The sequence below is a fragment of the Sapajus apella genome, unplaced genomic scaffold, assembly GCF_009761245.1.
Source record: "Sapajus apella isolate SASKATOON/1434 unplaced genomic scaffold, GSC_monkey_1.0 scaffold144, whole genome shotgun sequence".
In the NCBI taxonomy this organism is placed as follows: domain Eukaryota; kingdom Metazoa; phylum Chordata; class Mammalia; order Primates; family Cebidae; genus Sapajus; species Sapajus apella.
The window spans coordinates 2,903,288-2,917,059 of record NW_022437084.1 but is presented as its reverse complement, the minus strand read 5'-3'; the positions used below and the strand labels follow the sequence as shown (position 1 = coordinate 2,917,059).

Here is a 13,772-nt window from a genome sequence, read left to right as displayed (position 1 = left end):
CATCCCAGCACTTTGGGAGGCCGAGGTGGGTGGATCACGAGGTCAAGTGATCGAGACCGTCCTGGTCAACATGGTGAAACCCCATCTCTACCAAAAATACAAAAATTAGCTGGGCATGGTGGTGCATGCCTGTAGTCCCAGCTACTCGGGAGGCTGAGGCAGGAGAATTGCTTGAACCCAGGAGGCAGAGGTTGCGGTGAGCCGAGATCGTGCCATTGCACTCCAGCCTGGGTAACAAGAGCGAAACTCCGTCTCAGAAAAAAAATAATAAAATAAAAAATAAAAAAAATAAAAATAAAAATAAAAGATTTGCAGTCAGGGAAGGATTGGAGGCTACAGAATGGTGGGAAATAAGAGAGGTAGGCAAGAGCCCATGAAGGGGTTTGAACACCGGCTTGAACTTTATTCCCCAGTGCCCATGAAAGGGCTGTGAGCAGGGGAAGGCAGAGCTCTGGGTGGGAAGTAGAGCATTCAGGGCCTGTAGAGGAGATGAATGAAGGGAATGAAAATGAAGCCCAGCAGGTGGGGAGGAGTCTGGGGCTGTGGTCCAGGTGGGAGAGAAGGAGGAGGCCTGAGGCAGGGCATGCAGGTGGAGAGGAGGGAAGAGCAGAGGCAGGACTGGGCGGGATTGATCTGGCTGCAGACTAACGAGCTGTAAAGGATGGCGAAAGGGGCAGGGCAAGGACAGCCCCTGGGACGTGGCCCAGTGACTAGTAGACAGTGGAACCCTTCCCAAGATAGGAAACCCATGATAAGGAGTGGGTTCAGTGAAAGACTCGGTTCATTTAGAGGCTGGAGTCCTGAGCCCTGAGCTCCCAGGCTGGAGAAGGGGGTCTGGGTGTTGTCACCTGTGGGCGGTGGCAGAAAGTGTGGGGACTGCTGAATTTGCGGAGGGAGGAGGTTCCAGACACCATTTTGGGCGAAAACCTCAAGTGTTCGGAAAGGGATGGGGAGAAAATAGAGTGTGGGAAGAGACCAGGCCAGTACCCAGCTACCAGGCCTTCGGGGAAACAGGAGGAGGCTCTTCATAGGGTTGTTGAGAGGTTAAAAAAGCTAATACAAATACAGCACTTAGAAGAGTACCTGGTATATAGCAACTGCTCATTAATGTTTTAATTCCATTTATCCATGAGAGTAGCAGAAAAGTCCAGGCTTTTGAAATTGCACGTATCTGGATTCCATTTATCCTTTTGTCTCTCGGTAGCTCTATCAACTTAGGAAAATTCCTCCTGACTCTCGGTCTTATTTGTAAAATTAGGCCAACTCCAGAGGGTTTTGAGGAATGCAGTTTTTCATTTGTTATTCGGTATCTGAATGACAGAGAAACAGTCCCGCCCCCACAGCCCAAGGACCAATTAGGGCTCGGTCCGCCTCCTGAAAATGCAAATTTTGGGAGACCTTGCCAACCACACGCGGCGGCCCAGCTTCCCGCGCGGCGGACGTCCCCAAGCTCCACCCTCTTTAGACCAATCAGAGCGCGGTCCGCACGAGCGGCGCCCCAGGCACAGCGATCTAGCCCTCTGCGGACCACCGGGTTGCCATGGTTACCATTGAGGGGCGGAGCTGAAGGGCAAACTGAAACTCCGGGGAGAGATGCAGATTTTGATTGGCTGTTTTCTCGCTTCACCTGCGGCCCAGGTATCTCCCCGCTCTTCCTCTGTCCTTTCTGGAGCCTGACATCTGCTCCTCTCTCCTCTCCTCCTGCCCCAGCCTGGCGCCCCAGTGGTCTCCCGAGAAAGACGCCTGAAGTCAGAAAACCCTGAGAAAATTGCTGGAGGCTGCTGTGAGAGGAGGAAACCCTTTTCAAACAAAGGCGTTTCGCTATGTGACGGGCGCTGTTCTCATTAAGTATATCTTATTGGATCCTCGTAACAGATGAAGAGCAGGAAGCACAGAGACTGACGTCAAGAAGACGTTCTCAATACGAGGCCGCAGCTAGATTTGGAGGACCCTGGGTTTGGATGTCAGGGCTGCCTCACAGCAGAGCCCTGCAATCTTTTTTCCACTGTGCCTGGGGAGAAGTGTGGAAGTGATGGGAGGGAGGAACCGCGAAATTCAAAGATGAGTACCGGTGGAGAGACAGAAACCCAAAGGAGGGGGGGGGGGAAAAGGAAGATAGGAAGGAGTCGGGCAGAGGAAAAAGGAAAAAAGAAAGTAATGGAGAAGGGAAGGAAGAGTTTCAGAGGCAGAAAGAGAATAGAGAGAGGAGGCAGAAGACTAGGAAGCTAAGAGGGCGTTAGGGGAGATTCCTACAAGGACTCAAAGAGACGAGGACACACACCCAGAGAGGAAAGAGACCCAGATAAGGGGGCAGAGACAGAGGGGGCAGAGACCTTGGAGATTACAGAGAACCAGAGAAAAGGGGGCAGAGATGGGGGTAGGGAGGGACCGGGGCCCAGAGTGAAAGGAGACAACAGAGCTGGGGGCGGGGGGCGGTAGTGAAGCAAATATCCAGAAATAGGAAAGATGCCAGTTGCCTGGACAGAGAAAGACCGAGGCAGAGAAACCGAATTGAGGAAAGATAATAGAGTGGGGACTGAAGGGAGAGATGCCAGAGTGGCCGACACAGAGTCCTGTCTCTTTTCTATCCCCCCTTTCCCGCCCCGCCCCCCAACCCAACACACATGCAGGTCGCACAGGAACGAGTCGTAGTCCAGAGCGCACGGCAGGGTCTTTATTAAGGCGGGGACCGGCGGCGCGCTCAGGGCGCGTCCAGCACCAGCAGCTTGTGCATGTACGAGTTCAGCCAGTGGCGGCGCTCGAGGGCGGCCAGCAACCGCGCGCGCTCCCGGAAGGCCGCGTCGTCCGCCAGCGCCAAGCTCCTCCGCGGCCGGGGGGTGGTGGGATCCACCCAGGCCCGTCCTGGGGTACGGAGGCTGTGGAGAGACGCGACGACCGCGCGTCCAGACCCGCGCTCGCCGCCGCCTGTCCTCCCCGCGGTCTAACTCGAAGCCCTGTTACTGCCCCGTCCGTGGAGTGGCTCGGTCTGGCTCCCCCCGTCTCTCTCGTTCTCTGTGTGGGTCTCTGTCCCTCTACTCACCAGGTTCGAAACTCCCTGGGTACCGAGAGCCAGTCTGACGCACCTGTCCGCCCCCAGCGCTCCGCGCATGGCCAGGAGCGCACCAAGAAGCCAATAAAGGTTGCTCAAAAGATGAATCCCTTTCTGCATCTACTCCTTTCGAGCCTCTCCACGCCTTTCTCAGGATCTGTCTTTCTGTGTCTCTTTCTCTTGCTGATTCCCTGTCCATTTCCCGCACCATTACCACCACCAAACCCCCCTCCGGTGTTCCCCCACTCCTAGTCTCTTTTTCTCGCTGGGTCTTGGTCGCCCTCTCTTTGGGTTTCTGTCCCCCTTTCTGGGTCTTCCTCCGCCTTTCTCTTTGGTTCTCTTCCCACTTCTCCAAGTCCCCACCCTTCCCTGGGAGTCCTGGGCCTGGCACCTACCTGAGGACCCCTGCGGGGGGCAGGGCGACTCCCGAGACAGTGCGGACGCCCCAGGGCACCAGCAGCAGCAGGAGCAGCAGCAGCCGCCGAGGGCTCGTGGACACCTGGCGGGCCTCCATCACCTGTGAAGAACCAGAAAGGGGCTCAGTGGGGCGGCATGCCGGCCCAGAACCCCGGGCCCCACCACGCACCCACCCTCAGCTTCACGCACGGCCCCCTACTGCGCAGTGGGCTCGGGCAGAGGCGCTGGCAGCCCCCTTATATCGCCTCCGCAGCCCCCGCGCCGAGCAGTGACGCAGGCCGGGGGGCCGGGGGCGCGGGGTCACCCCTCCCCAGGCTCATTAGGAGCCGCCAGCGGTAATGAGGAGCCGGGGGTGGGGGACCTGCCGCTGCCTTGGCCGCCACCAACTAATTGGGACCAGAAGCTGGACCTGAGACGAGGGAGGGGGAGAGACAGACAGACAGAGAGGTGGACACAGGGGGTGTGTCAGAAGGATAAAAATAGAGACTGGCGGAAGGACCGTCAGAGAAACAGAGACACAAAGAGAAGGACAAAGACAGAGTGGCCAAGGAGGAAATAGAGAGTAAGAAAGGGAATGACACAAAAAGAAATAAAAAGGAAGAAAGCAAGAACAGAGAGGGAAGGAGACGGAAACAAACAGTCAGATGGAGATGGAGGAATGAAAGAAAAGGCTCTCAGAAAGACAGACGGAAATGGAAGGACATCCTAGGCTGGACAGAGCTGCCCAGAGATAAATCCAGCAGGGAGAGAACCAGAAAGATCGAGGGCGAGACAGGGAGGAGGAAAAGGCAAGAGATGGCAAAGGATATGTGTGGCAGGGGTTCGAGGACAGGAAAAGTGACAGGCAAACATCAGAAAAGGCCCCGAGAGAGTGTGAAGAGGGGAAGAGAAGGGTCTCCTGAGCTGCCCTAAGGATGCGTCTAAGCCCTTATCTGGGAGGAGTTTGGGGTGCTGTAAAGATTAAAGCCCAGTCTTCCTCACACTGACTCTTACGAGGAGCCTCAGTCAGGCACGGGGGCTCACACCTGTAATCCCAGCACTTTCCGAAGACCGAGGTGGGCAGATGACTTGAGGTCAGGAGTTCGAGACCAGCCTGGGCAACATGGCGAAACCCCATCTCTACAAAAATACAAAAATTATGCTAGATGCAGTGGTGGGCACCTGTAATTCCAGCTACTCGGGAGGTTGAGGCATTAGAATTGCTTGAACCCAGGAGGCAGAAGTTGCAGTGAGCCGAGGTGGCACCACTACACTCCAGCCTGGGTGACAGAGCAAGATTCCATCTCAAAAAAAAAAAAAAAAAAGAGAGAGAGAGAGAGAGAAAAGAGGGACCTCTATACACAGTGAGGAGGAGATGGGCAAAACTTGGAAGTCCTACAGAGCAGCAGCTATTTGGGATATGGGAACTTGGGCTCTTAATTTCCTAGGAGGGTGGTGGCAGATGCTTGGACTCCTGAGTCTAAGAGTGGATGCGACAGGGACCCAGAGTCCCAGGTTCTGGGGAAGAAGAAAGCTGGGGACTTGGATTCCTGGATCTGAGGAAGGAAGGAGCTAGAGGCCTGGACTTCTGGATCTGGGAGGAGGGAGCTGGGGGATGAAACTTAGGGGATTTGAAATAGGAGGGTACCAGGGAACGAGACCACTAGGTTTCCAGGTAGGAGAGGGTAGAGGGCCAGGACCACTGGTTTCAAAAACACAGTTTGATGGGCCACATCTCCACTACAGCATCCCAGTTTCTAACTCCCATACCCACCCCAGAGATGATGTCCTTTACTTCTGTCTCTTTAAGAGTCTAAGTGTGTTGCTAGGCTCCCAGGATCCCCTGGGAGGGGGTCAGTTGCATCACCTGTGTGCCCCTGAGACCCTGCCTTCCACCGCCCCACCCAGAGCCATTCTGCAACATTCACTGTTCTCTGCATCCAGCTCTGCTCATCTGCTGTTACCTTGGACACCAGGGCAGGTAAGAGACCCCAGGACCTCCAGTAAGCCTGTCCCATCGAGGTGTCTGTTGCCTCCACCTCCGCCTGAACACAGATCTAAGCATCTCTGCCCAGACTAGCCCCAGAGATGCTGAAATCCTAGCTCCATCCTCAACAACAGACTTGAGAGTGCTGCCCCACGGCTGTCTTCTTCAACTCTGCAGAGCCCAGACCCACAGACCCTATTTCTAAAGGACTCAGAGCTCCCAATTCCTTTCTAACTCAGGAACCAGGAGTCCAAGGCCTCTTATCTCCTTTCACCCCTGTAATCCAGCCCTCAAAACTTGCTCCCTCAAAATTCTAGGCAACTGAACTTCCAGCCTTCTCCTCCCTAAAGAATCAGGAGCTAGGAACCTCAACCCCCTCACCCTGCGAGACCCAGGAGTCTGAACCCCCAGCAACTTTCTTGCCCGTGGTCCAAACGTCTCCCTCCTCCCTCAAATCCGAGAGTCCAGCACCCAGCCGTTAGGAGCCTCCAGTAGCGTAAACAACTGTTGAGTCAAGGTGTCCCGGGAGCCCTCAGGAAGATGATTCCATGTCCCCTCCAAGGCCTGTCACCCTTCAAAGTCGAAGTCGAGGAGACCTGGAGACCTGGAGAGGTGTCGTTCTTTCCCAATTTTTTCCAGGACCCCTCGGTGAAACAAATAAGGAAATTAACTACGACTCCCAAGAAGCCCCAAGCCTCAGTCTCCCTTGGCTACCGCGGCCACCGCCCCACAGCCTGCAGGGACTTGCGATTAGGTTATTCTCACATCCCTGGCGCCCAGCTGGGCCCCTGACCGACGCGGTCCACCTGCAGGGTTTTGGGCGTGGCCTCGGAGTGGGCGGGGCTCCGGGAGCCTCGGCCTTAACCCCTTCCTTCCCGCTTCCCCTCCGCAGCTGTAGGTATCTCCCAGAGCTATGGAATCACTCAGCCGGATCCTTTTCCTCATCTTCCTCCTCGCCAGGCTGAGGTCCAAGGCCGCTCCCTCAGCCCCTCCTTTAGGCTCTGGGTTTCCAGACGTGGCCCACCCCTCTGAGGCCTTCCCTCGCACTTCTGAAAATTCCACACGAGATCGCCTTAACCCAGAATTCCCTGGGACTGCTTACCCTGAGCCTTCCAAACCACCTCATATAGTTTCCCTTGAAACCTCCCCACTTGACTTCAGCGAGACCCCCAGCCCTGACCTCCAAGAAACCCCACACCCAGAGTCTCCTGAGACCCCCAAAGCTGACTCACTCGCAACCTCAATAACAGAATCTCTGGACATCCCAAAAACTAATCTCTCTAAAATGACACACCCAGAGTCTTCTGAGACCCCTACACCCGATCCAACTGAAATTCCACACCCAGGATCCCTTGAGACCCCAAAACCTATCTCCTCCAAAACTTCAGGCCCAGAATTTCCCGAGACCCCAAACACTGCCATTATGCAAACTATACACCAAGAATCCCCAGGGAGTCCCCAACTTACTGCCACTGAAAGTTCGTATGCAGAAATCCCTGAGACCCCAAACACTGCCCCTACCAAGACCCCTGACCCCAAATCCCCAGAAAACCATGACCTCAACTCCACTGAGACCCCAAACTCTGAATTTCTCCAGGCCCTCCATCCTGACCCTTCTAAAACCCTCCACTCAGAATCCCATGTGACCCACAATCCCAGCCCCACTGAAATTTCCCAAAGAGAATTCCCCAAAACCTACTATCAAAATGCAACAGATGTCCCCAGGACTTCCGACCCTCAAATCTCCACTAGTCTTTACCCAGAGACACCTGCACCTTTCAAGGATGAAGCCACTGCCCTACATGAGCTGTCCCTGAATCCCAAACCAGAAACCGCTGCAGCTATCCAGCCCGACCCCCAGAAACTGCCCACTTCAGATTTTCCAGGAATGGTTGAGCAGAAGGCTCCCCAGAACTCTGGCCCTAAGGGGTCCAGCGCCCCTCCTCCCTCAGCCCGGATTGCAGGTCCCCCTGCTCTTCCAGGGGCCCCAAATCAGTTGGCCCCTGCCACTCTGCGGGCACCCCAGAGGCACAGCCGAGGTGAGGGAGTCAACACGATCATCGTGGTGGAGCGAGTGAAGGAGACCGGTGAGGGGCGGGAGAACTCCTGAGTCTGAAGGAGGAGGGGCTGGGGGCCTGGACTCCTGGGTACGAGGGAGGAGGGGCAGGGGGCCTGGACTCCTGGGTCTGAGGGAGAAAGGTTTGGGAACAGGGATTCATGGGTCTGAGGGAGGAGGGGCTAGAAGCCTGGACCCCTAGGTCTAAAAGAGGAGGGGGTTAGGAGCTTAGATTGCTGGTTTCCCCCTCCAGGCGTGACTCTGGTGGGGCGACCACGTGGCGCAGCAGGCGGGGCCCTCTGCCTGTTCTTCGCGGGGACCGCGCTGCTGATCGGCATCTTTGTGCTGCTCTGGTGTCTCTACCGCCAGGCAGCTCGACACCGGCCCTTCGCACACCACCGGCTTCCGGACCACGGAGATGAACCGGGTGAGCGCCCTGTCCCTGGAATGCCTGTACGTTTCCAAAACCCGGTCTCTTCCGGCACTTTAGGGCGCCCAGCCAAAAAGCGCAGGTCCCCCACCCAAGGTCAGTGAAAACCCTGACTTCTCCATGGCCACGTCCAGCCCCCTAACTGTCTGCAATTTCACACACATGTCCAGTCCCCCTCCCAATGCAGTTGGAGATGGCTTCAGGCCCACCGTCCCCGCAGTCCCCACCCCTGCCCCTTCAGGTGCGCCGCCAGGAGCCCTGCACTCCCCGCCTTCCACTGCAGGCCCCACCCTGCAGCTCGGACGCCACGCCTCGTGGTTTCTGCAGCGACCCCCACCCTTTTGATTGAAAACTCAGTTCAAATGCAGAATTGGAATGCTCTCTCCGGCCTCCCGATTGGTCAGCCGCACAAAAGGGGACAGGCCCCCTGGAGATGACCAGGAAGGGGGCCTGGAGGGTCAGCCTGGAGATGACCTTACCCCTTTGCTCCCACAGTTCTGCATTTGGACGCCCCGAAAGACCCCTACGACCTCTACTTTTATGCGCCGGATGCCTGGGTCCCTTCCCACATTGCCACCAAGCAGCCCCCACCCACACCTCCGCTGCCACCCAAGCTGCCCCCGCCGCCCCGCGGGGGCCGCCCGCAGCGCCTGGAGGCCCTTTCCCCTGCCACACTCCCCAACAACTTCGCGTGAGCCCCACCGAGTCCTGCCGGCCTGCACATCCCCACAGTGAGGGAAAACCCTACTCCCGGCGTGCCTAGTTACAGAGTAGTCCTCCCGGATAGAGGGTCTAAGATACAAAGGTGCTTGCGTTGTGGTCAGAGAACAAGGTCTGAGACCGAATAAATATCATGTTCCCATAGCTAGACCCCTCTGCTGGGCTGAGCCCTGGGGCTTGAGGTGGCTGGAGTCTGAGAATACTGAAACTTAGGGAGGAGGGGCTGGGGTTTGGACTCCTGGGTCTGAGGGAGGAGGGGCTAGGGTTCTGGATTCCAGGGTCTGCGGGAGGAGGGCTGGGGGTCTGGACTCCTGGGTCTGAGGGAGGAGGGGCTGGGGGTCTGGGCACTGGGTCTGAGGGAGTAGGGGCTGGGGTCTGGACTCCTAGGTCTGAGGGAGGAGGGGCTGGGGTCTGGACTCCTGGGTCTGAGGGAGGAGGGGCTGGGGCCTGGACTCCTAGGTCTGAGCGAGGAGAGGATGGGGTCTGAACCCCTGAATCTGAGGGAGGAGAGACTGGGGTCTGAACCTCTGGAACTGAAGGAGCAGGAGCTGGAGGCCTGAACTCAGTCTGAGGGAGGACGGCTGGGTACCAGGATGCCTGTGACCCCACACAGCCAAGAACACCTGAGTCTGTACACCAAAGCTTTTATTGTGAGTGGGGCAGGGCAGGATTTACAGTCACAGAGACAGAGACACAAAGACACAACCCTGCACCGGGAAAAACCCCTCTCCCCTGCCCCGTTCCCTTTCATGGGATTCTGTGACTTCTATATATGTTCCCCAAATTCTAAGCTGAAAGAGGGGTGTCTGAGAGGAGGAGGATCCCAGATTTTGAGTCATTAAGCCCCTGAGGGACACAACAAATGGCCACTGAGAAACTGAGGGTAGTTCGAAACCACCCAGGAGAATAAAGTGCGAGGAATCGGGGGAGGGTCGTCATGAAACCACCGTGGGGACGTTCAATGGTGGTGGCTTCAAACCATTGCGTTCATGGCCGAGAACAGCCACTATTTAGACCTGAAAACCACGTCAGAAAAAGTGCATGGGGGTGGAGAGAGGCATATTGTTAAAATTGCCATTTTGGTTCTTTTCCCAGACGTTATGCTAAGCTAGGGAGAAGAGGGTCTTGGGAAATTTGGTGCTTTCGCAGAATCTGCTGGTAGGGAGAAGTGGGAGGGGAAGGGGGGACTTGAAACCGCCATTTTCCCTCAGAAACGCTGGTGAGAATCAATCCCTGGAATGGCGGGGACGGGTGATTGGTTAAACCAACCAGGAAGATGCAGAACAGAGTTGGGAGAGATTTGACACTTCTAGAGGAGAACCTGGAATTTTTCTGAAAGGAGAGGGGAGCTGAGTGATCTCAAGTGTTAGTCTGAGAGCCCCTGGAGATAAAGGAAAGGCGGGAGGGAGTGTGTGCCTCAAAACCGCAAGGGAGAATAAGAGGTTGAACTGTCCATTCAAATAAAGCCCTGAAAGGAGAGATTTGAAACCACTGAGGCAGAACGGGTGGAGAGGGAACCTTTAGGGGAATTTGGGTATCCTTGAAACTGTCAGTCTTCAGCTTCACTACCCCTGAGAGGCAATCGGGAAAGAAAGAGGATTTGACAGCACTAGGAACAAGGGAGAGTGCTTCTGAGGCCTGAGACAGGAGAGAGAGGAGCGGGGTTCCTTGACACTGTCACTCAGGCCAGAGATGAGTGGAGTGGAGGTCCTGGAAACTGCCATTCAGTGTGAGGCACATGGTCAGTAGTCCCGGACAGGGGGCGGGGGCCTGGGGGGCTGAAATGTGCTGTGTGTGGCCCCATAGGACGGAGGTGGTGCCGGGGGTGCCCCGGGGGGCTCAGCCTCATCCTCCATGTCGCTGTCGTCACTGCCAGCCAGCTGGTCATGGCCAACGAAGCCACACTTCTCCTCGCTCAACTCCTCGGGCTCTGCCCACGGCTGCTTCTCTCCAGAAGCAAAGACCCCGTAGAAGATGACCCCTCCATAGTGCACCAGGGAGGCAATCAGGAACACGTACTGCCACTCCTCCCGAGTCTGCAGGGGACAACAGGGCTGAGGTCACATGGGAGGACGGAGAGAAACAGGTACAGAGGGGCAGGCCCAGAGGAAAGGAGGCAGAGACCCAGAGAGGCTGCAAGGGCAGGGATGGCACCCCAGGGGGCGCCACCACGTGGTCAGGAAGGTACCAAGCACACACTTGGAGGGCGAGTGAGTCAGGACTGCGGCACCGACCTTGTGCTTAGTCATGGCCCCCACGATGATGGGGCACACCATGCCCGACAACGTGCCCACGCCGTTGGAGATGCCCATGAGGATGCTGGCGTAGCGCGGGGCAATGTCCAGGTGGTTCACATTGAACCCTGGCGAGGAGACAAGTCGGAAGGCGTCGCACCGGAATCTCACTCGAGAGATTCCCACTGGGGAGTCCTCAGCCTTCTCCCCCTCCCCGCCACTCATGTTCCACTTTTTGCAAGGCTGAGAGGCCCCGTTCCTGAGCCAGGAAGTTCCCTACAAGGCTGACCAGAGTCCCCCAAGCTGCGGATCCACCGTTCTCACCAGAGATGGCGAAACCGCTGAAGCCCACGGCCAGGACCAGGAAGGAGATGGCCACGCCCTTGGAGTGCGAGTAGCCGACCACCAGCAGCAGCGTGGCTTCCATGCCGAAGCCTGCGGAAGGCCGCGTCTCCTGAGTGTCTGCCGGAGCGGGGCGCAGGCTGCCCCACACCGCCCGTCCAGACCTGCTCCAGCCCCAGTCCGCCTCTGTCTGCCCCAGTCTGGCCCTCTCCACGCCGGGTCCAGGCCTCCTCGCGCCCTGCGCCCCACCCGCGCCGGCCCTAACCAGGCCACTACTTCTCCCAGGCCCAACCCCGACCACGCCCACCAGCTCCAGCGCCCCGCCCATAGCTCCACCCCCTGACTAGGCCACGCCCCGAACACGCAGGATCCCTGCTGTGCGCCTTCACAGCTTTCCCTCAGTCCCCACTCATGAGGTCTTTTGTTTGTTTTTGTTTTTGTGTTTGCTTTTGAGAGGGAATTTCACTTTGTCACGCAGGCTGGAGTGCAGTGGCGCTGTCTAGGCTCACTGAAACCTCCGCCTCCCGGGATGAAGCGATTCTCCTGTCTCGGCCTCCTGCCCAGCCCAAGTAGCTGGGATTACAGGCATGTGCCACCATGCCAGGCTAATTTTTGTATTTTTAGTAGAAACGGGGTTTCACCATGTTGGCCAGGCTGGTCTTGAAAACCTGACCTCCAGTGATCTGTCCGCCTCGGCCTTCCAAAGTACTGGGATTACAGGCGTGAGGCAGCCACCGCGCCCGGCAGATTTTATTTTTATTTTTAAGAGACTAGGTCTCATGATGTTGCCCAGGCTGGTCTCAAACTCCTGAGTTCAAGTGATCCAACTGGCTTAGCCTGCCAAAGTGCTGGGATTACAGCCGTGAGCCACCATGCCCTGCCTGTTTTTAAATTCCTTTTTTTTTCTTTAGAGATGGAGTCCTGCTCTGTTGCCAGGCTGGAGTGCAGTGGCTCCATCTCTGCTCACTGCAACCTCTGCCTCCCGGGTTCAAGCGATTCTCCTGTCTCAGCCTCCCAAGCAGCTGGGATTACAGGTGTGCACCATCGCGCCGGGCTAATTTCTGTATTTTTAGTAGAGACAGGGTTTCACCATTTTGGCCAGGATGGTCTCGAACTCCTGACCTCGCGATCCACCCACCTCGGCCTCCCAAAGTGCTGGGATTATAGGCTTGAGCCACCGCGCCCGGCTCTGTTTTTAAATTTTTAATTGTAATTTTAATTTTTCTAGAAACAAAGTCTCTGTCTCCCAGGCTGAAGCGCTATGGCGCCATCATAGCTCACTGCAGCCTTGGACTTTTGGACCCAAGCGATCCTCCCTTCTCAGCCTCCCAAGTAGAGGGGACCACAGGCGCGCGCCACCACGCATAGCAAATCCCACTCATTAGACAGAGGCCCCCTATACCCTGTCTTTCTAGGTGCCCCACTCATAGCCCCTCTTCATCACCTAGTTCATGTCCTACCACACCCAACTTCGTGCAGGCCTTGTCCTCCCAGGCCCAACTTGGTCTCGCCTCTGCTCCACCCGGGAAGTCTCACCCACCCTGCCCTTCCACGGGGTGGCCCCTTGGACTGCCGTGTGACCGTCCCTTTCACCCTGGCCTGCCCCACCCCAGCTGCGCCCTGTTGGCAATGGCCCTTAGCTTAGAAAGAGACACGTGGGGCAGGCTTGACAGTTTCCGCCTGTAACCACGCCCCATCACCGCCCAATCCCGCTCTGCTCCTCCCAGGCTGTCCTAGAGCCGACCCAGGCCCCGCCCCACTCACCCCCGCAGTTCATCAACTTGCGCACGTTGGTGGTGGACATGATGCGGCGGCTCCGCAGGAAGTCCGCGATCTGGCCGCCGATGGGCACGATGATGGTCATGACCAGGTGGGGCAGCGCGGACACCAGGCCTACCTGCGGGAACAGGTGCACAGGGGAGACAGGGGCTCCGGGCTGCCGGCTCGGGGTCTCTGCCCGGTTGGCGCACCACCGGCTCCTCCCTGCCCTGGGCTCCCGGCCAGTTCCTTCCTGCCGACCCACCCCTCCGTCCCCTCCCCCCTCCTCCGTCCCCTCCCCCCCCTCCGCCCTCCTCTCCTCGTGGGCTCTACCTTGCTGATCTCGAAGCCGAACACTTCTTCGAAGTAGGCGGGCTGGGAGATAAGCAGCAGGTAGAACGTCCAGCTGCGGCAGAAGTTGGCCACGATGATGGCGTAGACTGGCATGGACGTGAAGAAGCGCCTCCAGGGAGTACTAAACTTCTGTAGGGGCGACGGGAGGGCCGCTAAGACGGGAAGCAGGGCTAGGGAGTTCTCCGCGTCCCCTCAGAGACCCCATTATAGTACTGCAGAGACCAGGAGATCCTGGCCCACTGAAACGTCTATGGATCCAAGGGCGCCGGCCACACCATGTTGCTGTGGGGACCCAGGGATCCCAGCCTCAAGGTGATATTTCAGGGATGAAGGGGTCCTGGGCCTATGGTAGCCCCTCAGGTCCGCAGGTGTCCGGGCCCCTCAGGGACTTACAAATGTGGGACCAGGAGGGAGTCTCTATTTATTTATTTATTTATTTATTTATT

At 57.2% G+C, this 13,772-nt stretch overlaps 4 protein-coding genes across 6 annotated transcripts in view; 2 read left to right on the top strand and 2 right to left on the bottom strand.

Annotated features, from left to right (window-relative positions):
- KASH5 (KASH domain containing 5) overlaps positions 1 to 2,099 on the top strand; it is a 30,794-nt gene extending 28,695 nt beyond the window's left edge. For 2 of the 3 annotated variants that reach the window (XM_032264395.1, XM_032264394.1), the window contains exons 17-18: positions 1,711 to 1,783; positions 1,876 to 2,099. In XM_032264395.1, the coding sequence (XP_032120286.1) occupies positions 1,711 to 1,783; positions 1,876 to 2,033 (231 nt within the window). In that variant the 3' untranslated portion in view covers positions 2,034 to 2,099. Of the gene's footprint in view, positions 1 to 1,710 lie in introns of all 3 variants that reach the window. The other variant, XM_032264397.1, reaches the window with a different exon arrangement.
- Positions 2,100 to 2,653: 554 nt separating this feature from the next.
- PTH2 (parathyroid hormone 2) lies at positions 2,654 to 3,650 on the bottom strand. The gene is made up of 2 exons (XM_032264601.1): positions 3,445 to 3,650; positions 2,654 to 2,876 (listed from the first exon to the last, which is right to left on the bottom strand). The coding sequence occupies exons 1-2, from the start codon at positions 3,561 to 3,563 to the stop codon at positions 2,702 to 2,704; spliced, it is 294 nt and encodes a 97-aa protein (XP_032120492.1). The 5' UTR covers positions 3,564 to 3,650; the 3' UTR covers positions 2,654 to 2,701.
- A 2,695-nt stretch (positions 3,651 to 6,345) lies between these two features.
- On the top strand, positions 6,346 to 8,779 carry GFY (golgi associated olfactory signaling regulator). Its single transcript, XM_032264634.1, has 3 exons — positions 6,346 to 7,519; positions 7,742 to 7,915; positions 8,414 to 8,779. The coding sequence occupies exons 1-3, from the start codon at positions 6,346 to 6,348 to the stop codon at positions 8,611 to 8,613; spliced, it is 1,548 nt and encodes a 515-aa protein (XP_032120525.1). The 3' UTR covers positions 8,614 to 8,779.
- Positions 8,780 to 9,266: 487 nt separating this feature from the next.
- Positions 9,267 to 13,772, bottom strand: part of SLC17A7 (solute carrier family 17 member 7) — a 13,233-nt gene continuing 8,727 nt past the window's right edge. Inside the window, exons 8-12 of the mRNA XM_032264633.1 lie at positions 13,306 to 13,455; positions 12,979 to 13,111; positions 11,197 to 11,307; positions 10,873 to 11,000; positions 9,267 to 10,674 (exon numbers count right to left, since the gene is read on the bottom strand). Coding sequence (XP_032120524.1) covers positions 10,381 to 10,674; positions 10,873 to 11,000; positions 11,197 to 11,307; positions 12,979 to 13,111; positions 13,306 to 13,455 — 816 coding nt within the window. The 3' untranslated portion in view covers positions 9,267 to 10,380. The remainder of the gene's footprint in view (positions 10,675 to 10,872; positions 11,001 to 11,196; positions 11,308 to 12,978; positions 13,112 to 13,305; positions 13,456 to 13,772) is intronic.

Bases quoted from the DNA above. Each gene is read 5' to 3' on its own strand.
- PTH2 (XM_032264601.1), bottom strand. From the start codon at position 3,563: ATGGAGGCCCGCCAGGTGTCCACGAGCCCTCGGCGGCTGCTGCTGCTC. The intron at 2,877-3,444 runs GTAGGTGCCAGG...GTCTCTCCACAG, and splicing joins CCCCCCGCAGGGGTCCTCAG to CCTCCGTACCCCAGGACGGG.
- GFY (XM_032264634.1), top strand. From the start codon at position 6,346: ATGGAATCACTCAGCCGGATCCTTTTCCTCATCTTCCTCCTCGCCAGG. The intron at 7,520-7,741 runs GTGAGGGGCGGG...TTCCCCCTCCAG, and splicing joins GGAGCGAGTGAAGGAGACCG to GCGTGACTCTGGTGGGGCGA. The intron at 7,916-8,413 runs GTGAGCGCCCTG...TTGCTCCCACAG, and splicing joins GGACCACGGAGATGAACCGG to TTCTGCATTTGGACGCCCCG.